The 27,500-nt window shown below is 47.5% G+C and overlaps 1 protein-coding gene across 2 annotated transcripts in view; it reads left to right on the top strand.

The window, feature by feature from the left end:
- The window catches only part of LOC143747152 (mitogen-activated protein kinase kinase kinase kinase 4-like), a 129,946-nt gene that overhangs the window by 42,247 nt on the left and 60,199 nt on the right, over positions 1-27,500 (top strand). For both annotated transcript variants that reach the window (XM_077239661.1, XM_077239671.1), the window contains exons 5-13: positions 1,670-1,780; positions 6,431-6,521; positions 8,477-8,607; positions 8,759-8,813; positions 9,315-9,393; positions 9,492-9,667; positions 19,930-20,002; positions 21,804-22,014; positions 25,330-25,491. In XM_077239661.1, the coding sequence (XP_077095776.1) occupies positions 1,670-1,780; positions 6,431-6,521; positions 8,477-8,607; positions 8,759-8,813; positions 9,315-9,393; positions 9,492-9,667; positions 19,930-20,002; positions 21,804-22,014; positions 25,330-25,491 (1,089 nt within the window). The remainder of the gene's footprint in view (positions 1-1,669; positions 1,781-6,430; positions 6,522-8,476; positions 8,608-8,758; positions 8,814-9,314; positions 9,394-9,491; positions 9,668-19,929; positions 20,003-21,803; positions 22,015-25,329; positions 25,492-27,500) is intronic.

Here is a 27,500-nt window from a genome sequence, read left to right on the forward strand (position 1 = left end):
CAGTTGGATCTTAATGTATTCTTAGTGGATTCTTACTTGATTCCTATGGGTTCAGTTTTAATTAAAAAGTCCTTCAAGATATTTTTCTTCATATATAAAGTCTTAAAACGCAGATGGCTGCTTCACATGTTAACATTAAATGCCAAATTCATCTTTGATAAAGTTAAACCTAGAGACTTGATTCCCATTACCTTTGCTGATGACAGAAGAACCTGACAGTTCCCAGAAATCACCGATCCAGATCCAGACTCCGAGGCCACGTGTATATGAGGCGTGCACGATATATCGAATCAATATCGTTATCGCGATATCACGTTGCCCGATATCATTATCGAAAGCCTCGCGATAATTATGCGTCCCGCCTGACATGCAGAAGAGTTCTGAAGGAAAATAGGAGTGTGTAGGAGTGCGGAGCCAGGCTAGCGTGAGCCTCCGCGGGAACATGAATCAGTGGAGAAATAGACCGACAACAAAACGAAGCGAAAGAAAAGAAAGGACCTAAAGAGAGAGCAAAGGGAGCAAAAGAAAGATCACAAAAGTAAGAAAATGAGTGTTGCTCAGGGAGAAGACGGAATAACAGAGATTGAAGAGGAAACTTTAGTTCCAGACGAAACTGCACAAGTGTAAATGCATCTGGTTGCTGAAACCACATATGAAAATTTACTCTTCCCAAAAATGCTAAACAAATAGGCTATATGTAATGTTATAGCCAGATATGACGGCGCTACTGCAACACGCATCACTGCCGATGAGAAACTCTATTGATCAAGCCAACGAGAAAACTATCGCAAATCAAAGCGAAAGTAATCACAGACGCTTAGCACACAATCATCGTCACTAAAAGTAAAGAAACGGAAGGATCTCACCAGGGCTGTTGCCGCTCTCTTGAAGGAGAGAGTCTTTGATTCTAGCTGATGATCAATAAAATGCGGATCATATCTGTTGCTTTCGTGATGTGAACTCCATTAAATCTGCTTATAGCGCGGGATTTGAAGACAGGATTTATATCTGTTTTGCGAAAACACATTAATGTGAGCAGGTGTAAATGGAGTCGTTTTGATAAATCCGATATCTATTCGATCTGAGAAGCGCATGTGACCGGCAGCCGGGGAAAGTGCACATTGCCTTCTAAAGGCGGTCGATGGCCCTGTTTCTCTTGACATTTTCTATTTACTTGTTTTTTTAGATTCATTTTATTGTTTCTAACATTTCCTGTTCTATAGACATGCTCATTAATTTATTTTTATACTCTACAACCAGTAAAACATGTCCTGTTCTGTAGTAGAAATGGTTATTTATTCATGCTGTACCAGTCCAATATGAATGTCTGTTGAAAATAAACCTTCTGTTGTAAGAATTAGTAAGAATTAGTTTTTTGTTATGAATCTATTTTGATGCGTTTTTGTAAACTTTTGTAAATTTACATATGTTTAAAAATACTGAAATTAATATCGATATCGCAATATTCATTATCGATATCGCAATATCACATTTTTTTCAATATCGTGCGTTCTCGAGAGGTCTGGAAACATGTACATGTACAGTCTGCTTTATTACTCTAGGGGGACTAATAAAAGCCAAAAGTAGGTTTCTTTATTTGCCGCTGTTTGCTGGGATTTCATCAGTGAATGATGTAAATGCTGTAAATCTGTGTCTGTCGTTTGTGTAGCTAGTGATGGAGTTTTGTGGAGCCGGCTCGATAACAGATCTTGTGAAAAACACGAAAGGAAACACACTGAAAGAAGACTGGATCGCGTACATCTCCAGAGAAATTCTCAGGGTATGAAGCGCATGTTGACACTAACATGACAGTGGATGTGTGTGTTTGGAGCCGCTGATTGAGTTCTCTCCTCTCTCCTATTCCTCTCTTCTCCTCTCCTCCCCGTCTCCTCCCCACCTCTCCTCTCCTCCTCTTCTCCCCTCCTCCCCTCATCTTCTCCCCTCCTCTCCTCTCCTCTCCTCCTCTTCTCCCTCCTCTCCTCTCCTCTCCTCCTCTTCTCCCCTCCTCTCCTCTCCTCCTCTTCTCCCCTCCTCTTCTCTCCTCCTCTTCTCCCCTCCTCCCCTCATCTTCTCCCCTCCCCTTCTCTCCTCTCATCTCCTCTCCTCTCCCCTCTCATCCTCTCCTCCCCCGTCTCCTCCCCGTCTCCTCCCCTCCTCTCCTCTCCTCCTCTTCTCCCCTCTCATCCTCTTCTCCCCTCCTCTCCTCTCCTCCTCTTCTCCCCTCCTCCCCTCCTCTTCTCCCCTCTCATCCTCTCCTCTCATCCTCTCCTCTCTTCTCCCCTCCCCTTCTCTCCTCTCTTCTCCTCTCCTCCCCTCCTCTCTTCTCCCCACCCCTTATCCGCTCTCATCCTCTCCTCTCATCCTCTCCTCTCATCCTCTCCTCCTCTTCTCCCCTCCTCTCCTCCTCTTCTCCCCTCCTCCCCTCATCTTCTCCCCTCCTCCCCTCATCTTCTCCCCTCCCCTTCTCTCATCTCCTCTCCTCTTCTCCCCTCTCATCCTCTCCTCTCATCCTCTCTTCTCCCCTCCCCTTCTCTCCTCCCCTCCTCTCTTCTCCCCTCCCCTTATCCGCTCTCATCCTCCTCTCATCCTCTCCTCTCATCCTCTCCTCTCCTCCTCTTCTCCCCTCCTCTCCCTCTCCTCCTCTTCTCCCCTCCTCCCCTCATCTTCTCCCCTCCCCTTCTCTCATCTCCTCTCCTCTTCTCCCCTCTCATCCTCTCCTATCCCTATCTTCTCTCCTCCCCCCTCTCCTCCCCTCCTCCCCTCCCCTCCTCTCCTCCCCTCCTCTCCTCCCCCCGTCTCCTCCCCGTCTCCTCCCCTCCTCTCCTCCTCTTCTCCCCTCCTCTCCTCTCCTCCTCTTCTCCTCTCCTCTCCTCTCCTATCCCTCTCTTCTCCCCTCCTCTCCTCTCCTATCCCTCTCTTCTCTCCTCCCCGTCTCCTCCCCGTCTCCTCCACTCCTCTCCTCCTCTCCTCTCATCCTCTCCTCTCCTCTCTTCTTTTCTCCCCTCCTCTCCTCTCCTCCTCTTCTCCCCTCCTCCCCTCATCTTCTCCCTCTCCTCCTCTCCTCTCCTCCTCTTCTCCCCTCCTCTTCTCTCCTCCTCTTCTCCCCTCCTCCCCTCATCTTCTCCCCTCCCCTTCTCTCCTCTCCTCTCCTCTCCCCTCTCATCCTCTCCTCCCCCGTCTCCCTCCCCTCCTCTCCTCTCCTCCTCTTCTCCCCTCTCATCCTCTTCTCCCTCCTCTCCTCTCCTCCTCTTCTCCCCTCCTCCCCTCATCTTCTCCCCTCCTCTCCTCTCCTCCTCTTCTCCCCTCCTCCCCTCATCTTCTCCCCTCCCCTTCTCTCCTCTCATCTCCTCTCCTCTCCCCTCTCATCCTCTCCTCCCCCGTCTCCTCCCCGTCTCCTCCCCTCCTCTCCTCTCCTCCTCTTCTCCCCTCTCATCCTCTTCTCCCCTCCTCTCCTCTCCTCCTCTTCTCCCCTCCTCCCCTCCTCTTCTCCCCTCTCATCCTCTCCTCTCATCCTCTCCTTTCTTCTCCCCTCCCCTTCTCTCCTCTCTTCTCCTCTCCTCCCCTCCTCTCTTCTCCCCACCCCTTATCCGCTCTCATCCTCTCCTCTCATCCTCTCCTCTCATCCTCTCCTCTCCTCCTCTTCTCCCCTCCTCTCCTCCTCTTCTCCCCTCCTCCCCTCATCTTCTCCCCTCCTCCCCTCATCTTCTCCCCTCCCCTTCTCTCATCTCCTCTCCTCTTCTCCCCTCTCATCCTCTCCTCTCATCCTCTCCTCTCTTCTCCCCCCCCTTCTCTCCTCTCTTCTCCTCTCCTCCCCTCCTCTCTTCTCCCCTCCCCTTATCCGCTCTCATCCTCTCCTCTCATCCTCTCCTCTCATCCCCTCCTCTCCTCCTCTTCTCCCCTCCTCCCCTCATCTTCTCCCCTCCCCTTCTCTCATCTCCTCTCCTCTTCTCCCCTCTCATCCTCTCCTATCCCTATCTTCTCTCCTCCCCCCTCTCCTCCCCTCCTCCCCTCCCCTCCTCTCCTCCCTCCTCTCCTCCCCTCCTCTCCTCCCCCGTCTCCTCCCCGTCTCCTCCCCTCCTCTCCTCTCCTCCTCTTCTCTCCTCCTCTTCTCCCCTCCTCTCCTCTCCTATCCCTCTCTTCTCCCCTCCTCTCCTCTCCTATCCCTCTCTTCTCTCCTCCCCGTCTCCTCCCCGTCTCCTCCACTCCTCTCCTCCTCTCCTCTCATCCTCTCCTCTCCTCTCTTCTTCTCCCCTCTCATCCTCTCCTATCCCTCTCTTCTCTCCTCTCCTCTTCTCCCCTCCTCTCCTCTCCTCCTCTTCTCCCCTCCTCCCCTCCTCCCCTCATCTTCTCCCCTCCTCTCCTCTCCTCTCCTCCTCTTCTCCCCTCCTCTTCTCTCCTCCTCTTCTCCCCTCCTCCCCTCATCTTCTCCCCTCCCCTTCTCTCCTCTCCTCTCCTCTCCCCTCTCATCCTCTCCTCCCCCGTCTCCTCCCCGTCTCCTCTCCTCCTCTTCTCCCCTCTCATCCTCTTCTCCCCTCCTCTCCTCTCCTCCTCTTCTCCCCTCCTCCCCTCATCTTCTCCCCTCCTCTCCTCTCCTCCTCTTCTCCCCTCCTCCCCTCATCTTCTCCCCTCCTCCCCTCATCTTCTCCCCTCCTCTCCTCTCCTCCTCTTCTCCCTCCTCCCCTCATCTTCTTCTCTCCTCTCATCTCCTCTCCCCTCTCATCCTCTCCTCCCCCGTCTCCTCCCCGTCTCCTCCCCTCCTCTCCTCTCCTCCTCTTCTCTCCTCTCCTCTCTTCTTCTCCCCTCTCATCCTCTCCTATCCCTCTCTTCTCTCCTCTCCTCCTCTTCTCCCCTCCTCTCCTCTCCTCCTCTTCTCTCCTCTCCTCTCCTCTCTTCTTCTCCCCTCTCATCCTCTCCTATCCCTCTCTTCTCTCCTCTCCTCCTCTTCTCCCCTCCTCTCCTCCTCCTCCTCTTCTCCCCCTCTCCCCTCATCTTCTCCCTTCCTCTCCTCTCCTCCTCTTCTCCCCTCCTCTCCTCTCCTCCTCTTCTCCCCTCCTCCCCTCATCTTCTCCCCTCCCCTTCTCTCCTCTCATCTCCTCTCCTCTCCCCTCTCATCCTCTCCTCCCCCGTCTCCTCCCCGTCTCCTCCCCTCCTCTCCTCTCCTCCTCTTCTCCCTCTCATCCTCTTCTCCCCTCCTCTCCTCTCCTCCTCTTCTCCCCTCCTCCCCTCCTCTCCTCCTCTTCTCCCCTCCTCCCCTCATCTTCTCCCCTCCCCTTCTCTCCTCTCATCTCCTCTCCTCTCCCCTCTCATCCTCTCCTCCCCCGTCTCCTCCCCGTCTCCTCCCCTCCTCTCCTCTCCTCCTCTTCTCTCCTCTCCTCCTCTCCTCCTCTTCTCTCCTCTCCTCTCCTCTCTTCTTCTCCCCTCTCATCCTCTCCTATCCCTCTCTTCTCTCCTCTCCTCCTCTTCTCCCCTCCTCTCCTCTCCTCCTCTTCTCCCCTCCTCCCCTCATCTTCTCCCTTCCTCTCCTCTCCTCCTCTTCTCCCCTCCTCTCCTCTCCTCCTCTTCTCCCCTCCTCCCCTCATCTTCTCCCCTCCCCTTCTCTCCTCTCATCTCCTCTCCTCTCCCCTCTCATCCTCTCCTCCCCCGTCTCCTCCCCGTCTCCTCCCCTCCTCTCCTCTCCTCCTCTTCTCCCCTCTCATCCTCTTCTCCCCTCCTCTCCTCTCCTCCTCTTCTCCCCTCCTCCCCTCCTCTTCTCCCCTCCTCCCCTCCTCTTCTCCCCTCCTCTCCTCCTCTTCTCCCCTCCTCCCCTCATCTTCTCCCCTCCCCTTCTCTCCTCTCCTCTCCCCTCTCATCCTCTCCTCCCCCGTCACCTCCCCGTCTCCTCCCCTCCCCTCCTCTCCTCTCCTCCTCTTCTCTCCTCTCCTCCTCTTCTCCCCTCCTCTCCTCTCCTCCTCTTCTCCCCTCCTCCCCTCATCTTCTCCCCTCCTCTCCTCTCCTCCTCTTCTCCCCTCATCTCCTCTCCTCCTCTTCTCCCCTCCTCCCCTCATCTTCTCCCCTCCCCTTCTCTCCTCTCCTCTCCCCTCTCATCCTCTCCTCCCCCGTCTCCTCCCGTCTCCTCCCCTCCCCTCCTCTCTCCTCCTCTCCTATCCCTCTCTTCTCTCCTCCCCCGTCTCCTTCCCTCCTCCTCTCTTCTCCCCTCCCCTTCTCTCCTCTCATCTCCTCTCCTCTCCTCCTTCCTCTCTTCTCCTCTCATCTCCTCCCCTCCCTCTCCTCCCCTCCCCTCCCTCTCTCCTCCCCTCTCCTCTTCTCCCCTCCCCTCCTCTCCTCCTCTCCTCCCCTCTCCTCTCCCCTCCCCTCTCCTCTCCCCCCCTCTCCTCTCCCCTCCTCTCCTCCTGTCATTGCCTCTTCTCTTCTCTTCTCTTCTCTTCATCAGGGGTTGGCCCACCTGCACGCTCATCACGTCATCCACAGAGACATCAAGGGCCAGAATGTGCTGCTGACTGAGAACGCAGAGGTCAAACTAGGTCAGATATCTACCGATTTTCTGCTTTCTCTACATTTATCCTAAATACTGTCACATCTCCAGCGGTAGATAAGTCTTTTATGGTAGTTTTTTCTCAGACTCATGAGAATATCCTTTCTTGAACAAAATCATCAAGAAAAACAAACACTTGCTCATTTTATTTGTTTTCTGTTTTCACTCAGGTAAATCCGACAACTCTTATCTAATCCAGTTAATCACACTGTTTTGCCACAGTTTACATTAATAACGAGACTGGTATGAAGTATTATAGCAGTTTAAAGAGGAGGAAACATTATGAATGAAACATACCTGTAACATCATAACATCAATATCCTGAGAGAATAGCCTTCATATATAGTCCCCAAAAAGGCTTACATGAACACGGCAAGCTTTTCTTGCTGCCTCTCATGTGTATTTCATACAGGAGAAGTGTGTTTCATGTGAACATACCAGATGCTCTTTCGCCTGGACCCGATGACAATGCAGTGCTGAAGTGCCAACTAGCCTCTCCCTATGGAGGATCCCTATACCACTCTACAGATAAAGCCTTGTGGAATTTTTCGGTTCGCGTACCTACCCAAAGTGATAAGATAAAATAAAAATTCTGCATCAAAATTTATAGGCAAGACAAGCAGGTTGTTTAGGCATGGTTTGTAAGGAATTATAAACCTGCGCACATATATTCAAACGCACATAACTATAGAATCAATTCTTAATGGGGATGTGAACGCCATCAGCGTCTATCACAGGTTCACGTTTAAAGTCTGTTTAGAGAGAACGGTGTCGTCTTAGCGGCCCCTAATTTAATAACAAATGATCATTTAGACAGAAGTGAATCAATCAAAACTAACTTTAGCTGGAAAAAACATTTTTCAAGAGCCACTATAAAACCAAACCAATCTCTGTTACCTTAAATTATATGTTTATCTCTGTAAAGCTGCTTTGAAACAATCTACATTGTTAAAAGCGCTATATAAATGAGGATGACTTGACTTGACTTGAACATGGACGTGTAAGAGGTTGTTATGGTAATGAATATTAATACCTGCTTTTGATGGAGAGTTAAAAAAATCCTAATTTTGAGGCTGTCATTAAATATTAAGAATGAAATGAAGCAGCAACAACAAGTATTATTTTTAAATGTTATTTTAGATCACTCCTTTCACTCATTTAACACAGGGTTGATCATGGTTAAAATTCTCCTTTTAGTGTGTAAATTAATCGGTTAATTTCCTTTCATTTTTTTCAGCTTCATTTTGTTTTAAATTTTATACAATTTATAAAATAAAAATCTATTTAAACATTTTAAATATATAAATACCTCATTTCATTAAAGTTTAGAATCATCCTTTACTGTGAAAATCACCCACAGCACCACCTAGTGTCCAACCAGCGCTAGTACAGTGTAAACGGCTGAATGCAGATACGGTATTAAACATGATGCAAAATATTATTCATTTTTGCTTTCCAGGCCAGTGTTTAGCTTGTGGATTTGATTATCTTACACATTCTGAAGGGCAGAAGCAGCATCTAACAGTAAATTGAGGTTGTGCAGATTCGGGCTAAAGCTACATAATTAATGTACAACTATGATTAAATGCTTAAAACGCTTGCGTATTACCTTCTAATGTAATCAGACACTTTTGGTGTCCTTGTGTAATTCAGCATGAGAGTAATTGACACACTTAAAGGTTTATGTTAAGCAACGTAAAAACGGTGCCAATCTCTGCATCAGTCATGGACAGCAGTTTCTTTCTTCAAGTATATTCTGGCCTTAGTGTAGTTGCTGTACATCATGAGATCTCACCCGGGCATTGCCTGTGCAGATCAGATCGTCGACACTCTCCCTGCTCACCTTCTCCATAAGCCTGAATGAAGTTTTTTGAGTCCATATAAGCGTAATACGTGTTGTTGGTGTGTGTGAGCTGATGTTGGCTCTCTGGGTCTCGTCTGCAGTGGACTTTGGCGTCAGCGCTCAGCTGGATCGAACCGTCGGCCGCAGAAACACCTTCATTGGAACGCCGTACTGGATGGCTCCGGAGGTCATCGCCTGTGACGAAAACCCGGACGCTACTTACGACTACAGGGTAATAACCTGCACACACACACACATGCCTCACGCGCTCATGGGAAGATCAAGCACTCCAGGAACATTAAGCATGTTCAATAGATGCAGTTTCTCATCAACACTGAGCCGAATGAATGAGCTGAAGAGACGATGTTCTGCTTTCCCTGTAGAGCGATCTGTGGTCCTGTGGGATCACGGCTATAGAGATGGCGGAGGGCGCTCCTCGTGAGTACTCCATTACACACCTCCTCTCTCATCTTCCTTTCTTTCTGTCTTTTGATGTCCGGTTGCTTTTACTCCACCATTAGTCCATTTTAGAGGAAAATAATGTATTTGCTGATTTAAAGTAGGTGTGCCACAGCAAAAACACACATACCTGTAGTTTGCCAATAATCCTGAAGGACTCGATGAGCTGTATCAGGTGCGTTTAATTAGGGCTGAAGACTGTGGCCCTCCAGGAACTATCCCTAAATTGACATAGTACTTTCTGTCCTCGTTGGAGCTGCTCTTGTCTTACTGAGGCTCTGTAACATTCGTCCACCTCACTCTTGTGGTGATATAGCTGCATATATTTGATCATTTGTCTCATTTGCATACATTCAAATATGCAAGTGGTTTTCACACATAATCAGTCGCGACACAATTATAATTTTTGGTCAAACACTACCTTTAATATCCTGAATTGATAAATGGGTTTCATGGGACGTGTGTGTCGGTGTTTTGCAGCGTTGTGTGATATGCATCCCATGCGCGCGCTCTTTCTCATACCCAGAAATCCTCCACCCAGACTCAAGTCCAAGAAATGGTCAGTACCTTCATCTTATTGTCGTATTGATGCCAACAGGTCCAAGGTCTCCGGTGCTCCTCTAGAAACGCTCTCCTCTCCCGTGATCTTGTTTTCAGGTCCAAGAAGTTCTTCAGCTTCATCGAGGGCTGTCTGGTGAAGAACTACACGCAGCGCCCACCCACCGACCAGCTCCTGAAGCACCCCTTCATCAGGGACCAGCCCAACGAGAGGCAGGTGCGGATCCAGCTCAAAGACCACCTGGACCGCTGCCGCAAGAAGCGTGGAGAGAAAGGTATGGGTGCGGGTCCTGTCGCCACAGAAAGTGTGTGCGCTAGTGTTCGCGTGTGACGTGTGTGTGCGCTAGTGCTCGCGTGTGACTTGTGCGCTAGTGCTCATGTGTGACGTGTGCTCTAGTGCTCGCATGTGACGTGTGAGCGCTAGTGACGTGTGTGCACTAGTGCTACCGTGTGACGTGCGTGAACTAGTGCTCGCGTGTGTCGTGCGCTAGTGCTCGCGTGTGACGTGTGTCGTGCGCTAGTGGTCGCGTGTGACGTGTGTGTGCGCTAGTGGTCGCGTGTGACGTGTGCACTTGTGCTTGTGTGTGACGTGTGTGTGCGCTAGTGCTTGCGTGTGACGTGTGCGCGCTAGTGCTTGCATGTGACGTGTGTGTGCGCTAGTGCTCGTGTGTGACTTGTGCGCTAGTGCTCGTGTGTGACGTGTGCTCTAGTGCTCGCATGTGACGTGTGAGCGCTAGTGACGTGTGTGCACTAGTGCTACCGTGTGACGTGCGTGAACTAGTGCTCGCGTGTGTCGTGCGCTAGTGCTCGCGTGTGACGTGTGTGCGCTAGTGGTCGCGTGTGACGTGTGTGTGCGCTAGTGGTCGCGTGTGACGTGTGCACTTGTGCTTGTGTGTGACGTGTGTGTGCGCTAGTGCTTGCGTGTGACGTGTGCGCGCTAGTGCTTGCATGTGACGTGTGTGTGCGCTAGTGCTCGCGTGTGACTTGTGCGCTAGTGCTCGTGTGTGACGTGTGCTCTAGTGCTCGCATGTGACGTGTGAGCGCTAGTGACGTGTGTGCACTCGTGCTACCGTGTGACGTGCGTGAACTAGTGCTCGCGTGTGTCGTGCGCTAGTGCTCGCGTGTGACGTGTGTGCGCTAGTGGTCGCGTGTGACGTGTGTGTGCGCTAGTGGTCGCGTGTGACGTGTGCACTTGTGCTTGTGTGTGACGTGTGTGTGCGCTAGTGCTTGCGTGTGACGTGTGCGCGCTAGTGCTTGCATGTGACGCGTGTGTGCGCTAGTGGTCCTGTGTGACGCGTGTGTGCGCTAGTGGTCCCGTGTGACGCGTGTGTGCGCTATTGGTCCCGTGTGACGTATGTGCTAGTGGTCGCGTGTGACGTATGTATGTGCTAGTGCTCGTGTGTGACGTGTGTGTGTGCTAGTGCTCGCGTGTGACGTGTGCGCGCTAGTGCTCGTGTGTCACGTGTGTGTGCTAGTGCTCGCGTGTGACGCGTGTGTGCGCTAGTGGTCCCGTGTGACGCGTGTGTGCGCTAGTGGTCCCGTGTGACGCGTGTGTGAGCTATTGGTCCCGTGTGACGTATGTGCTAGTGCTCGTGTGTGACGTGTGTATGTGCTAGTGCTCGTGTGTGACGTGTGTGTGTGCTAGTGCTCGTGTGTGACGTGTGTGTGTGCTAGTGCTCGTGTGTGACGTGTGTGTGTGTGCTAGTGCTCGCGTGTGACGCGTGTGTGTATGGCGTTATTTTCCTGTCAAATGTCGAGAGCGCATTATTGTAGCGCGAAAGTACATTAATATAATGCGCGAGCGGAATCTCTCTGCTCGCGCGCGGAATATACTGTGACGAAAGCACAAACGAAAGACATATTGATGCGTAGTGTATTACACAGTATCTATCTATGCAATCGTTTATTGAGCCTTTTCTTTTAACCGTTTTAAATTTCAGTTACTGTGCGCGTGAAGAACAATTATTGTGGACTCTACTCTAGTGTTGTGATCTAACAGACACCCGGTAGAAACATGATTAAGTTAACGTTACAGCAATAAAGTCCAACAAGATAAAGTTGTTTTATGCGAAACCATAGAGCTTTATCTACAGATCAAGTAAAATAATAGTAACATTGAATCATCTTGGAGAGAGTTTCATCATGTTGACTGTCATAACTGAACACGACGCTGAATGCTGGATGGAAAAGTTTACGTGATCTTGAATTTAATGAGGCAAGGCAAGGCAAGTTTATTTATATAGCACATTTCATACACAATGGTAATTCAAAGTGCTTTACATAGAAGAAATTAAAATAATCAAAAGAAATCAGAATAATTAAAACAGTTTAGAATAAAAGATAAAATACAGAAATCAGAATAATTAAAACATAAAATAAAATACAGTGCAAACAGTCGGACGAACAGTGGCACAGTGCTCATTCAGTAAATGCACAGCTAAACAGATGTGTTTTGAGTCTGGATTTGAATGTGACTACTGTAGGAGCACATCTGATCTCTTCTGGAAGCTGGTTCAGCTGCGGCTGGCATAATAGCTAAAAGCAGACTCGCCGTGCTTCGAGTGAACCCTTGGTATTTCTAGCCGATGTGATCCTAATGATCTGAGTGATCTGTTGGGTTTATATTCAGTGAGCATATCTGCAATGTATTGAGGTCCTAGGCCATTGAATGATTTATATACCAGTAATAATACTTTAAAATCAATCCTAAATGTAACTGGCAGCCAGTGTAAAGACCTGAGGACTGGTGTGATGTGTTCATATTTTCTGGTTCTGCTCAGAATCCTAGCAGCAGCGTTCTGTATGAGCTGCAACTGTCTTATGGTCTTTTTGGGAAGGCCAGTGAGAAGTCCATTACAATAATCCACCCTACTGGTGATGAAAGCATGCACAAGTTTTTCTAAGTCTTGACTGGAAACAAAGCATCTAATTCTTGCAATATTGTTCAGGTGATAGTATGCTGATTTAGTTATTGCTTTGACATGACTACTGAAACTAAGGTCTGACTCTAGAGACACACCCAGATTCCTGACTTGATTTTTAGTTGTTTGACCCCTAGACTGAAGGTATGCGTTCACCTTGAGAACTTCATCTTTGTTTCCAAACGCAATGACTTCAGTTTTGTCTTTGTTTAACTGAAGAAAGTTTTGGCACATCCAATTGTTTACTTCATCAATGCATTGGCAAAGGGAGTCAATGGGGCTGTAATCGTTAGGCGATAGGGATAAGTAGAGCTGTGTGTCGTCTGCATAGCTATGGTAAGCGATTTGGTTCTTTCTCATTATTTGGCTCATTGGGAGCATGTACAGGTTGAATAGGAGTGGCGCAAGAATTGAGCCTTGAGGGACTCCGCATGTCATGGATGTCCACTCAGACTTATGGTCTCCTATACTCACATAATAACCTCTGCCTCCTAAGTATGACCTGAACCATTTTAGGACTATCCCAGAAAGCCCGACCCAGTTTTCCAGCCTGTCAAGAAGTATTTTGTGATCGACAGTGTCAAATGCAGCACTGAGGTCGAGTAGTACCAGCACTGATAATTTGCCTGTATCAGTATTTAAGCGAATATCATTTATTATTTTTATGAGCGCGGTCTCTGTACTGTGGTGCGGTCGGAAACCAGATTGAAAATGGTCAAAGTATCCATTCGAGCTTAAGAATTTGTTCAGCTGATTGAAGACAACTTTTTCAATGATCTTGCCTATGAAAGGAAGATTTGAGATCGGTCTATAGTTGTTTAATATGGTCTTATCCAGATTGCTCTTTTTCAGGAGGGGCTTGACAACAGCAGTTTTCAGGGAGGTCGGAAAACTCCCAGAGAGAAGTGAGGCATTTACCACTTCTAGGAGATCTGCTTCTAAGCTGTGTAACACATTTTTGAAAAAAGATGTGGGAAGTGCATCAAGGGCGCAGGTTGATGTTTTTAGTTGCTGTACGGTTTCTTCCAAAATTTTGCCATCAATTTCTTCGAAATCAGACATAGTGGCTACTTTCTCGTGCTGTTGTCTGATCTGCCTGACCCCAGCGCAACTCAAGGATGAGCTGATCACCTTTCTGATATTATTGATTTTCTCAGAGAAGAAAGAAGCAAACTCACTGCACTTTCTCACTGAGAGCATTTCACTGGGAATCTGGCTTGGGGGGTTTGTCAGTCTCTCTACAGTAGCAAAAAGAGTGCGCTTGTTGTTTATATTGCTGTTTATAATATTCGAGAAAAAAGTCTGTCTAGCTTTGCTTAGTTCCTTATTGAAAGCATGGATGCTGTCTTTGTAGATGTTATAATGGACTACAAGTTTTGTCTTCCGCCACATGCGCTCTGCTTTTCTGCATTGTCTTTTCATATTTTGCACTGCTGTTGAGTTTCTCCAAGGTGCTTTTTGTCTGTCACTCTTCTTCCTGACTTTCACAGGAGCAATATCATCAATTACACTCTTAACTTTTGAGTTAAAAGAATCAAGGAGAAAATCAACAGAGTCAGCAGATATGCTTGGTGTTAAAGATATAGCCTTCATAAATAGTACACTAGTGTTCTCATTTAAGCATCTCTTCTTGACAGACACAGATCTAGCTTCAATGGCAGGAGAGATCAATATATCAAAGAAAATACAAAAATGATCAGACAGTGCTACATCCTTAATAACAATTGATGAAATGTTTAGACCCTTACTGATAAGTAAATCTAGAGTGTGTCCACGATTATGTGTGGCTCCATGTACATGCTGAGTCAGATCAAAAGTTTTTAAAACAGTTTTGATTTCTTTTGCCATATTGTTTTCTGCATTATCTATGTGAATGTTAAAATCTCCAGCAATGGCAAAGCAGTCAAACTCTGAGGAAATTGTTGATAACAGTTCTGTTAAGTTCTCAGCAAAAGCTGGAGAGTATTTTGGAGGCCTGTAAACAATGATAAGTAAAATGCGTGGAGCACCTTTTAACACAATACCCAGATATTCGAAAGACGGGTAATTCCCAAATGATATTTGCTTACATTGATAGACATCTTTATAAAGAGCAGCTAAACCTCCGCCTCTTCTGACAGCTCTGCAGACACTCATAAAAGTAAAGTTAGGAGGGGCTGTTTCATTGAGGACTGTTGCACTGCAACTTTCTTCTAGCCAAGTTTCATTTAGCAACATAAAATCCAGGTTGTATGTGGTTATTAAGTCGTTGACTAAAAGTGATTTATTTTTAAGTGAACGGATGTTTAAAAGTGCTAACTTAACAGTCTTACTCTTTGTCCCCACAGCAATCTTGGTATGTCGTGTAATAGGCACCAGATTAGATGGGTTTGCTGTACGGCTTTTGAAGGCCTTAGACTTTCTATCATGTAATCGAACAGCAATAGAAAAAGATACAGGCACACTGGGTTCCCGCTTGTTCTGTAAACATTTGAGAAAGTTATTGTTATCATAGCGGGGACCCGAATGACTTAAATGTTAATTTCTATCTCACATTATACTATAATGGCTTCAGAACACTTGTAATATAGTCCACGAAAACTTGATGTGCTTTATAATGTTGTTGGTGCTTTTGTGGGGCTTAACAATAACACAATAGTAAACGCACAATATCGGATTTGGATCGGCCTCGTCTGACCGATACCCGATCCGGCAAAAATGGCAGTATCGGAGCCGATACCGATGCTGAGTATTGGATCGGTGCATCCCTAATATAATATTCTGAATATTGAAATGTGTGATTTTCTCCTTCAGTGATTCTGCTTGTTAACATCAGGTGTCTTCAATAATGGCCAATCATCACTCAATTAATCACATCAGCAGAGGTCAAACTCTTGACATTGACACTTTGACGTCAATATTTTTGACCTATTTGGTGACGTCATTTTGACATAATGTTTGATGTCATATTGATGTTAAATTGACATCATATGCCCACTGGGTGGCTACCAAGGTGATTATAGTTTTGCCTTTTTAAATTAATTTTTATTTTAATATCGTTTTCAAATTTGTTTTAAATTTCAGTTTAGTTTTAGTTAGTTTTATTAATGGTTTTGTTAGTTTTAGTTTAGTTTTTATTTTGCAAACACATTTCTATTTAGTTTTTATTTTATTTAGTTTCAGTTTTATTTTTTGTAATTATAGTTTAGCAGAGCAAACAGAACACTTCCAGTGTAGACCAAAGCGGGACGCTTAATTTCAGTTTTAGTTTTCCCAGATTACAGTTAACTCTTGTGCAGACATCTTAATAATAAAAATAAAATAATGGTTTGAGATTGAACAAAGCACCAAATAAATGGAACTTAAAAGTATACAAGAAAAAAATATGAAAAACTCAGACAAACTAATTCATATTAAAGATGAAATCTTGTTAAACGTGCCTAGTTTACTTTTTTTCAGCTGTAAATGTAGCAGAGTGACCACTGGTACATAGAAAGAAAAAAACCCCCAGCTCAATTCATCTGACTACAGCCAACACAACCTGCTGTGAAGCCAGTGTGATTAAATAATGAAGTATCTATGCTGTGTGTGAGTGTGTATATGATTTTCTATCCTGGTGGGGACTTAAACCTGAATACACACAGACTCATGGGGACTCGTGTCACTGTGGAGACCCACATTGAGGTACACAAGGCTATAAATCATACGAAATTAGTTTTTTTGTAAATGTAAAAATGCAGAAAGTTGTGTGATGGGTAGGTTTAGGGGTCAGGTTAGTGTAAGAAGACAGAATAGTTTGTGCAGTATAAAAACCATTACGTCTATGAAGAGTCCCCACAAAGATAGTGCACCAGAGTGTGTGTGTGTGTGTGTTTGTGTGTACGTGTGTGCGCTAGTGCTTGCGCGTGACGTGTGTGCGCTAGTGTTCGCGCGTGACGTGTGTGCGCTAGTGCTCGCGCGTGACGTGTGTGCGCTAGTGCTCGCGCGTGACGTGTGTGCGCTAGTGCTCGCGCGTGACGTGTGTGCGCTAGTGCTCGCGCGTGACGTGTGTGCGCTAGTGCTCGCGCGTGACGTGTGTGCGCTAGTGCTCGCGCGTGACGTGTGTGCGCTAGTGCTCGCGCGTGACGTATGTGCGCTAGTGCTCGCGCGTGACGTGTGTGCGCTAGTGCTCGCGCGTGACGTGTGTGCGCTAGTGCTCGCGCGTGACGTGTGTGCGCTAGTGCTCGCGCGTGACGTGTGTGCGCTAGTGCTCGCGCGTGACGTGTGTGCGCTAGTGCTCGCGCGTGACGTGTGTGCGCTAGTGCTCGCGCGTGACGTGTGTGCGCTAGTGCTCGCGCGTGACGTGTGTGCGCTAGTGCTCGCGCGTGACGTGTGTGCGCTAGTGCTCGCGCGTGACGTGTGTGCGCTAGTGCTCGCGCGTGACGTGTGTGCGCTAGTGCTCGCGCGTGACGTTTGGCGCTAGTGGTCGCGTATGACGTGTGTGTGTGCTAGTGCTCACGTGTGACGTGTGTGTGTGCTAGTGCTTGCGTGTGACGTGTGTGTGCGCTAGTGCTCACGTGTGACGTGTGTGTGTGCTAGTGCTCGCGTGTGACGTGTGTGTGCGCTAGTAGTCACGCCTGACGTGTGCGCTAGTGCTCACGTGTGATGTGTGTGTGCGCTAGTGATCGCGTGTGACGTGTGTGTGTGTGCTAGTGCTCGCATGTGATGTGTGTGTGCGCTAGAGCTCGCGTGTGATGTGTGTGTGCACTAGTGCTCACGTGTGATGTGTGTGTGCGCAGGTGGTCGCGTGTGATGTGTGTGCACTAGTGCTCGCGTGTGATGTGTGTGTGCGCTAGTGGTCGCGTGTGACGTGTGCGCCAGTGGTCGCGTGTGACCTGTGTGTGCGCCAGTGGTCGCGTGTGACGTGTGTGTGCGCCAGTGGTCGCGTGTGACGTGTGTGTGCGCTAGTGGTCGCGTGTGACGTGTGTGTGCGTTAGTGGTCGCGTGTGACGTGTGTGTGCGCTAGTGATCGCGTGTGACGTGTGTGCTAGTGCTCGCGTGTGACGTGTGTGTGCGCTAGTGGTCGGGTGTGACGTGTGCGCTAGTGCTCGCGTGTGAAGTGAGTGCTAGTGCTCGCGTGTGACGTGTGTGCTAGTGCTCGCGTGTGACGTGTGTGCGCTAGTGCTCGCGTGTGAAGTGTGTGCTAGTGCTCGCGTGTGACGTGTGCGCTAGTGCTCGCGTGTGACGTGTGCGCTAGTGCTCGCGTGCAAAGTGTGTGCTAGTGCTCGCGTGTGACGTGTGTGCGCTAGTGCTCGCGTGTGAAGTGTGCGCTAGTGCTCGCGTGTGAAGTGTGCGCTAGTGCTCGCGTGTGACGTGTGCGCTAGTGCTTGCGTGTGAAGTGTGCGCTAGTGCTCGCGTGTGACGTGTGTGCGCTAGTGCTCGCGTGTGACGTGTGCGCTAGTGCTCGCGTGTGAAGTGTGCGCTAGTGCTCGCGTGTGACGTGTGCGCTAGTGCTCGCGTGTGACGTGTGCGCTAGTGCTCGCGTGTGACGTGTGCGCTAGTGCTCGCGTGTGACGTGTGTGCTAGTGCTCGCGTGTGACGTGTGTGCTAGTGCTCGCGTGTGACGTGTGTGCTAGTGCTCGCGTGTGACGTGTGTGCTAGTGCTCGCGTGGGACGTATGTGCGCTAGTGGTCGCGTGTGACGTGTGTGCGCTAGTGCTTGCGTGTGACGTGTGTGTGCACTAGTGCTCACGTGTGACGTGTGTGTGTGCTAGTGCTCGCGTGTGACGTGTGTGTGCGCTAGTAGTCACGCCTGACGTGTGCGCTAGTGCTCACGTGTGATGTGTGTGTGCGCTAGTGATCGCGTGTGACGTGTGTGTGTGTGCTAGTGCTCGCATGTGATGTGTGTGTGCGCTAGAGCTCGCGTGTGATGTGTGTGTGCACTAGTGCTCACGTGTGATGTGTGTGTGCGCAGGTGGTCGCGTGTGATGTGTGTGCACTAGTGCTCGCGTGTGATGTGTGTGTGCGCTAGTGGTCGCGTGTGACGTGTGCGCTAGTGGTCGCGTGTGACCTGTGTGTGCGCCAGTGGTCGCGTGTGACGTGTGTGTGCGCCAGTGGTCGCGTGTGACGTGTGTGTGCGCTAGTGGTCGCGTGTGACGTGTGTGTGCGTTAGTGGTCGCGTGTGACGTGTGTGTGCGCTAGTGGTCGCGTGTGACGTGTGTGCTAGTGCTCGCGTGTGACGTGTGTGTGCGCTAGTGGTCGGGTGTGACGTGTGCGCTAGTGCTCGCGTGTGAAGTGAGTGCTAGTGCTCGCGTGTGACGTGTGTGCTAGTGCTCGCGTGTGACGTGTGTGCGCTAGTGCTCGCGTGTGAAGTGTGTGCTAGTGCTCGCGTGTGACGTGTGCGCTAGTGCTCGCGTGCAAAGTGTGTGCTAGTGCTCGCGTGTGACGTGTGTGCGCTAGTGCTCGCGTGTGAAGTGTGCGCTAGTGCTCGCGTGTGAAGTGTGCGCTAGTGCTCGCGTGTGACGTGTGCGCTAGTGCTTGCGTGTGAAGTGTGCGCTAGTGCTCGCGTGTGACGTGTGTGCGCTAGTGCTCGCGTGTGACGTGTGCGCTAGTGCTCGCGTGTGAAGTGTGCGCTAGTGCTCGCGTGTGACGTGTGCGCTAGTGCTCGCGTGTGACGTGTGTGCTAGTGCTCGCGTGTGACGTGTGTGCTAGTGCTCGCGTGTGACGTGTGTGCTAGTGCTCGTGTGTGACGTGTGTGCTAGTGCTCGCGTGTGACGTGTGTGCTAGTGCTCGCGTGTGACGTGTGTGCTAGTGCTCGCGTGTGACGTGTGTGCTAGTGCTCGCGTGGGACGTATGTGCGCTAGTGGTCGCGTGTGACGTGTGTGCGCTAGTGCTCGCGTGTGACGTGTGTGCTAGTGCTCGCGTGGGACGTGTGTGCGCTAGTGCTCGCGTGTGACGTGTGTGCGCTAGTGCTCGCGTGTGACGTGTGTGCGCTAGTGGTCGCGTGTGACGTGTGTGTGCTAGTGGTCGCGTGTGACGTGTATGCGCTAGTGCTCGCGTGTGACGTGTATGCGCTAGTGCTCGCGTGTGACGTGTATGCGCTAGTGCTCGCGTGTGACGTGTGTGCTAGTGCTCGCGTGTGACGTGTGTGCTAGTGCTCGCGTGTGACGTGTGTGCTAGTGCTCGCGTGTGACGTGTGTGCTAGTGCTCGCGTGTGAAGTGTGTGCTAGTGCTCGCGTGTGACGTGTGTGCTAGTGCTCGCGTGGGACGTATGTGCGCTAGTGGTCGCGTGTGACGTGTGTGCGCTAGTGCTCGCGTGTGACGTGTGTGCTAGTGCTCGCGTGGGACGTGTGTGCGCTAGTGCTCGCGTGTGACGTGTGTGCGCTAGTGCTCGCGTGTGACGTGTGTGCGCTAGTGCTCGCTTTTGACGTGTGTGCGCTAGTGGTCGCGTGTGACGTGTATGCGCTAGTGCTCGCGTGTGACGTGTGTGCTAGTGCTCGCGTGTGACGTGTATGCGCTAGTGCTCGCGTGTGACGTGTGTGCTATTGCTCGCGTGTGACGTGTGTGCTAGTGCTCGCGTGTGACGTGTGTGCTAGTGCTCGCGTGTGACGTGTGTGCTAGTGCTCGCGTGTGACGTGTGTGCTTGTGCTCCGACTGCAGATGAGACCGAGTACGAGTACAGCGGCAGTGAGGAAGAGGAGGAGGAAGCTCAGGAGCAGGAGGGAGAGCCCAGGTATGACATAACACACTGGCAAGAATATGAAACTGTTTGAAACACAACGAACACACCCAGATTACAGATCTCTCATTGGCAGATCTCTTCTTACTCCTCCCCTGGAGTCGATGAAAGAGTACAATTTCAGAGTATGTGGTTTTTGCATAGTTGTGGTTTCAGTTGCTCCCACATTTATTACATAAATTAAGCATAAATTTCAGTATGTAAGTGATTGATTGGTGTATCATCATTTGTTTATGAAAATATTTGTATGCAGATTTCATGCACAGATTTATGTGTATAAGAGCTGCACGATTCTGAATGAATTGAGAATCACAATTTTTTCAAGATTCTCCCATGATGCTAAAAAGAAAACAAAATAACATGCGATTGTTACGGCCGTCTAGGGGCCAGGCCGCTTCAGTAAAGATTCTTGGACATACGCTTAATTTGTGGGTATTTACTACAATGAAGGAAAGAAAAAATTTTGATTGGGAAAACCTTCTGGTCCCAACAAGGCCAAAAAAAGCAAAACTCAACCCTCCCTCTACTTAACCTCATCAATAAAAAATACAAAATAACCTGCCCTACCTACCACATGCTTCAAACAGAGACAACAAAAATAAGTATGAAAATAAATGGCATCAGAACCCAATAAACCAATAAATTAATATTTACAAGAATTTACAAAGTATGAACAAATACTACAAATAAAGAACTAAAGTGCAAGCTCAAACACAAATCAAAATTGAAATAAACAAAAACAACTCAAGGGCAACTAAATCAAACGTCTCGGAGTGAGCGTTGAAAGAAGGCGGCGATTGGAAGCCTGTTAAACTCCTAGAGTCGGCCAATCGGAGGCGGTCTCCAATAATGACTACAGCCAATCCGGAGCTGCCACCTCCGCATCTCAGAACACATACATAAGCAGCAAGAGAAACAACTGCGGGTATAACAGCAATTTACTGGAGCTGCTGACAAAATATTAATTGCAGCAATCTATTTAAAATTATTTAATTAATTTAAATTAATTAAAAAAGAAAATAAGTTTGAATGAATGATTCAATAACTCACTCATAAAGACCTGACTTGTGTCATTACTGGAAGAATCAATGTTTTTTAACAAATATTTTGAATGGATGATTTAATGACTCAATCAAAGACTTCACTTTAATGAGGAATACATTTTTTAACAGTCACTTGTCGCCACCTACTGGTGTAGCGATGTAATGGATACATCTTTATTTGAAGTGTCAAGTTACTACCGTTGACATCAGTGTTTATTTCCAAACTTTTATCCCAGTACTTCTGTGATTATTCTGAATGACTGTAGACAGAAATAATGATACTGTGTGGTTAAAACTGTTTTATATCTATACATGAAAACGTCTCTCTCTGGATCAGAATATTCGCTGTGATCGGACATGTCAGTGGTTTAATAGACATAGATGACTGTCATTTAGGAATAATATGTGTCTGCCTGAATCGTGATCGCCATCTTTTAACGATTAGTCGTGCAGCTCTAGTGCGTATGTTTCGGAGAGATGCACGTCAGCCCGACGCAACTATAGATCAGTCTCTGACTTATTAATCATTACCGGTTCATGAACAGCTGAGAATACATTTAAAAGCATAGGAAAGACTTGCCTTACAGAAATTCATCACATCTTAAAAAAACTTACATTTTTATTGGGAATATAATTTTTCTCAGCTCTAATTATTTCATTGGTTTGAAGTGGCTGTTTGTGGGAATGGCTGGAAAAGTCACATAGTTGATCTTTAAGGAGCAGTGTGTAACTCTGTGTTCTGAATCACGCAGCTCTATCGTGAATGTCCCGGGCGAGTCGACTCTGCGCCGGGACTTCATCCGTCTACAGCAAGAGAATAAGGAGCGCTCTGAGGCGATGAGACGTCAGCAGCTCCTCCAGGAACAGCAGATGCGCGAGCAGGAGGAATACAAGCGCCAACTACTGGCCGAACGGCAGAAGCGCATCGAGCAGCAGAAGGAGCAGAGGCGGCGGCTGGAGGAGGTAAGCACACCTGAGCACGTCCAACACCTTGAAGAAGAGTTTATAGATGTGTGTGAGCACACCTGAGCACGTCCAACACCTTGAAGAAGAGTTTATAGATGTGTGTGAGCACACCTGAGCGCGTCATATACCTTGAACAAGGGTTTATAGATGTGTGTGAGCACACCTGAGCACGTCCAACACCTTGAAGAAGAGTTTATAGATGTGTGTGAGCACACCTGAGCACGTCCAACACCTTGAAGAAGAGTTTATAGATGTGTGTAAGCACACCTGAGCACGTCCAACACCTTGAACAAGAGTTTATAGATGTGTGTGAGCACACCTGAGCACGTCCAACGCCTTGAACAAGAGTTTATAGATGTGTGTGAGCTAGGGCTGGACCCGGATATTCGAATATTCGTTCGGTGTGTTGGTATTCGATTTGAGCACACCTGAGAACATCCAACACCTTGAACAAGAGTTTATAGATGTGTGTGAGCACACCTGAGCATGTCCAACACCTTGAACAAGAGTTTATAGATGTGTGTGAGCACACCTGAGCACGTCCAACACCTTGAGCAAGAGTTTATAGATGTGTGTGAGCACACCTGAGCACGTCCAACACCTTGAAGAAGAGTTTATAGATGTGTGTGAGCACACCTGAGCCCGTCCAATACCTTGAACAAGGGTTTATAGATGTGTTTTTTTTGCACACCTGAGCACGTCCAACACCTTGAGCAAGAGTTTATAGATGTGTGTGAGCACACCTGAGCACGTCCAACACCTTGAGAAAGAGTTTATAGATGTGTGTGAGCACACCTGAGCACGTCCAACACCTTGAGAAAGAGTTTATAGATGTGTGTGAGCACACCTGAGCACGTCCAACACCTTGAAGAAGAGTTTATAGATGTGTGTGAGCACACCTGAGCGCGTCCAACACCTTGAACAAGAGTTTATAGATGTGTGTGAGCACACCTGAGCACGTCCAACACCTTGAAGAAGAGTTTATAGATGTGTGTGAGCACACCTGAGCACGTCCAACACCTTGAAGAAGAGTTTATAGATGTGTGTGAGCACACCTGAGCACGTCCAACACCTTGAAGAAGAGTTTATAGATGTGTGTGAGCACACCTGAGCACGTCCAACACCTTGAACAATAGTTTATAGATGTGTGTGAGCACACCTGAGCACGTTCAACACCTTGAAGAAGAGTTTATAGATGTGTGTGAGCACACCTGAGCACGTCCAACACCTTGAACAAGAGTTTATAGATGTGTGTGAGCACACCTGAGCACGTCCAACACCTTGAAGAAGAGTTTATAGATGTGTGTGAGCACACCTGAGCGCGTCCAACACCTTGAACAAGAGTTTATAGATGTGTGTGAGCACACCTGAGCACGTTCAACACCTTGAAGAAGAGTTTATAGATGTGTGTGAGCACACCTGAGCACGTCCAACACCTTGAAGAAGAGTTTATAGATGTGTGTGAGCACACCTGAGCGCGTCCAACACCTTGAAGAAGAGTTTATAGATGTGTGTGAGCACACCTGAGCACGTCCAACACCTTGAAGAAGAGTTTATAGATGTGTGTGAGCACACCTGAGCGCGTCCAACACCTTGAAGAAGAGTTTATAGATGTGTGTGAGCACACCTGAGCACGTCCAACACCTTGAAGAAGAGTTTATAGATGTGTGTGAGCACACCTGAACGCGTCCAACACCTTGAAGAAGAGTTTATAGATGTGTGTGAGCACACCTGAGCACGTCCAACACCTTGAACAAGAGTTTATAGATGTGTGTGAGCACACCTGAGCGCGTCCAACACCTTGAAGAAGAGTTTATAGATGTGTGTGAGCACACCTGAGCACGTCCAACACCTTGAACAAGAGTTTATAGATGTGTGTGAGCACACCTGAGCACGTCCAACACCTTGAACAAGAGTTTATAGATGTGTCTGAGCACGTCCAACACCTTGAACAAGAGTTTATAGATGTGTGTGAGCACACCTGAGCACGTCCAACACCTTAAAGAAGAGTTTATAGATGTGTCTGAGCACGTCCAACACCTTGAAGAAGAGTTTATAGATGTGTGTGAGCACACCTGAGCACGTCCAACACCTTGAACAAGAGTTTATAGATGTGTGTGAGCACACCTGAGCACGTCCAACACCTTGAACAAGAGTTTATAGATGTGTGTGAGCACACCTGAGCACGTCCAACACCTTGAAGAAGAGTTTATAGATGTGTGTGAGCACACCTGAGCACGTCCAACACCTTAAAGAAGAGTTTATAGATGTGTGTGAGCACACCTGAGCACGTCCAACACCTTGAAGAAGAGTTTATAGATGTGTGTAAGCACACCTGAGCACGTCCAACACCTTGAAGAAGAGTTTATAGATGTGTGTTAGCACACCTGAGAACATCCAACACCTTGAGCAAGAGTTTATAGATGTGTGTTAGCACACCTGAGCACGTCCAACGCCTTGAAGAAGAGTTTATAGATGTTTGTAAGCACACCTGAGCACGTCCAACACCTTGAAGAAGAGTTTATAGATGTGTGTTAGCACACCTGAGAACATCCAACACCTTGAGCAAGAGTTTATAGATGTGTGTTAGCACACCTGAGCACGTCCAACGCCTTGAAGAAGAGTTTATAGATGTTTGTAAGCACACCTGAGCACGTCCAACACCTTGAAGAGTTTATAGATGTGTGGCGCTAGAAAAACAATTGGCGAAGTGTGTCAAAAGCCTGCACTCTAAAGAGCAACTACATCCACCACTACAATGGTAAACATTTCTGTCACATGTGGTCAATGCCTGACTAAGTTTATGAGCCTTATTGGATCATTTAAGTCACTTGTTCACCAGTTGGTAAAATCACCCATCAAAAAACACATTTCATCTGCAAAAATATGATCCTACAATAATACGCATTGCATGTATTATAGCAAAGGATAGGTCAGCTAAAGATCTCCATTTGGCCCTTTAGGGATAAAAAAACTAAACATTTGAACAACATGGGTCACATGATCATGAACTCATGTCACAATATGGCATACAGTGAGTTTTCAATGATATGAGCCTGTTAACCCAACTAGAACTTTCCATAGAATAGCGAAATAACATTTAGAAAATGTGACGATATTTGCCATTTTGAAAGCAAAATTGACATCTCATTCTTTTGTTGGTCTTAACCTGCAGTAACAGTAAACCTTAACCCAGCTGCTCTTTCTTGATCAGTTTACCGTGACCGTAACGTACGCGGGATACTCAAACGCACCGTGTGTTGTCATGTCACATTGTAAGTTTAACTGCAGAGTAATTCTTGTGTACTGCAGCAACAAAGACGAGAGCGAGAGATGAGGAGACAACAAGAGCGAGAGCAGAGGAGGAGAGAACAGGAGGAGAAGAGACGTGTGGAGGAGATGGAGAGGAGACGCAAAGAAGAGGAGGAGCGCAGGAGGGCAGAGGAGGAGAAGAGGAGGGCCGACCGTGAGCAGGTGAGTTAGGGCTAACGCTAATGCTAACGCTAACCAAAACCCTAACCCACGGCTAACCCTAACTTCATCGCTGATGATGGCCCTGTTCTTCAGTGTTTGGCCAAGCTCATCTGTCTACTGAAGCCAGGCGTTTGTAGCTCGAGAGACGGTGAGGGAGGAGGAGAGACACTCCTTGGGCATTGGTCAAAATTGCCTTTTAAGCAATTTAAAGTTTTCAATGAAACTCTGATTAAAAAGTTCCGTATAAATTATTTCATATCTGCAATCTATTTAGGCACATATTTAGTCGGTTAGTTTCCACTTTTTTCCTCTGATTCCACATTTTCTGCCATGATAAACGCTCTGAAACACTCGAACTCCTCGTAGACTAGGCCGGGTAGCGACAATGGAGTGATTTGATTCGCATGCACAAGCTCTTGATTTAATAGATCAAGTTTCCCAAGGAAAACAATCTCTGAAATAAAGATGTACACCCTTGTCAGTTGGTACTTTAATAATATCATATTAAAGATTAAAATTAGCAACAGTCCATATCCAGTTATTTATTAAAGGGGTCATATAATGCCATTTTTGTACAAGTTAATATGAATCTTTAGGGTCTAAATGAAAACTTTGTAATATACTTTTATTAAAAATTATCATTAGTATTGTAAGAAAACACTAATTTTACATGGTCAAAAACACCTCTGTTTTCAGCACGCCGTTTTAGTGCATATTCCTTTAAATGATAATGAGCTTTGCTGACTCCGCCCCTCTGTTCTGTGGGCGTTTTGACACCGCGCACGTGAAGTGTTGCCTTGACAACAGTTGAGGGTATATTTTGGAACAAGAATGTCAGCGGGAGTCTCTGAGGAAACATCTGTGCAACCGTATCAATCTGAACCGGAGTCGGACTCGGAACAAGATGACGCCCGAAGAAGTTCGACAATTAAGGCTCAAACAGGATGTTTCTGAATGGTTGGTTAACTTAATGTCACTTTGATCTATTTTTGTAACTTATGTACTGGCAGGGTAACTTAGAGTAGTGAGATACAGACGCTGTGTTTACTGATGTATAGGTTAGTTTGTTGACAGATTGATGTTGAACAACTTTTTTTTGGTAAATGTAGGCTTGTCAGTGATGCGTAACGTTATCTCAGTGTTAGGTACAACTGTCAGTGCTGAAACATTAACCATAACGCGTTGTTCATTATAAATGTGGGATTATGAATTATATTGAGAACGTTGTAACGTTACAGAGAAAACATGCCTAATATACCCTGAGTGTGTAAACATTAGCCGCGTTCATCGTGAAGCATGCAAGCGATTTGCAAAGATTAATATTTAAAGGTTAATAAAACGTTACTCACTTCTTCTGGAGGTGCAGCAGGAACACGAGTAGTTGGTACCGATTCTGTTTTCAGGACCAGCTTCTTAGCAAAACCAGATTTACACTGACGCTCGTTTATAAAGCAATCTGGTGAGAAATGATTAGTGCAAACGTAAAAGCATTTACGTTGCTCGTGGGGAATATTCCCTTCAAAAATAAAACTCAGCCACTGCGTCTTCAGCTGTTCGAATTTAGGAAGATTAAAATGACTGCTGTGTTCCTTATTACAGCCAAGAACAGAACACCACAATCGCTTAGACGGCATTCTGCTCCAGTGAATCAACAATGGTGGACTACGATGATCAGGGCGGGTCTGTGTTGAAACGCTGCTGTCAATCATCAATCAGGGGAGGGGCGTCTGATTTAGTGACGTCACAAAATCGATAACATATAAGGAGATTAAAACAAAAACACTGGATAGATTTTTATCATTATATGATGGTTGTGTACAGGCACTGCCAACACACATTTCAGTACAATCAACTTGTAAAAGCGCATGTACCATTATATGACCCCTTTAAGTTTTACTCAGCTCAAATTTGAGTTGTATAAAAACATTTGAATTGCAGATCAGACATTTTTTTATATAAACCTTAATGAGATCATTGTGTCTCATCACATTTGTTAAGGAGATTTGCTG

Source organism: Siphateles boraxobius, unplaced genomic scaffold, assembly GCF_051911475.1.
Source record: "Siphateles boraxobius isolate OS27281-9 unplaced genomic scaffold, OSU_SipBor_1 100, whole genome shotgun sequence".
NCBI classification, from domain to species: domain Eukaryota; kingdom Metazoa; phylum Chordata; class Actinopteri; order Cypriniformes; family Leuciscidae; genus Siphateles; species Siphateles boraxobius.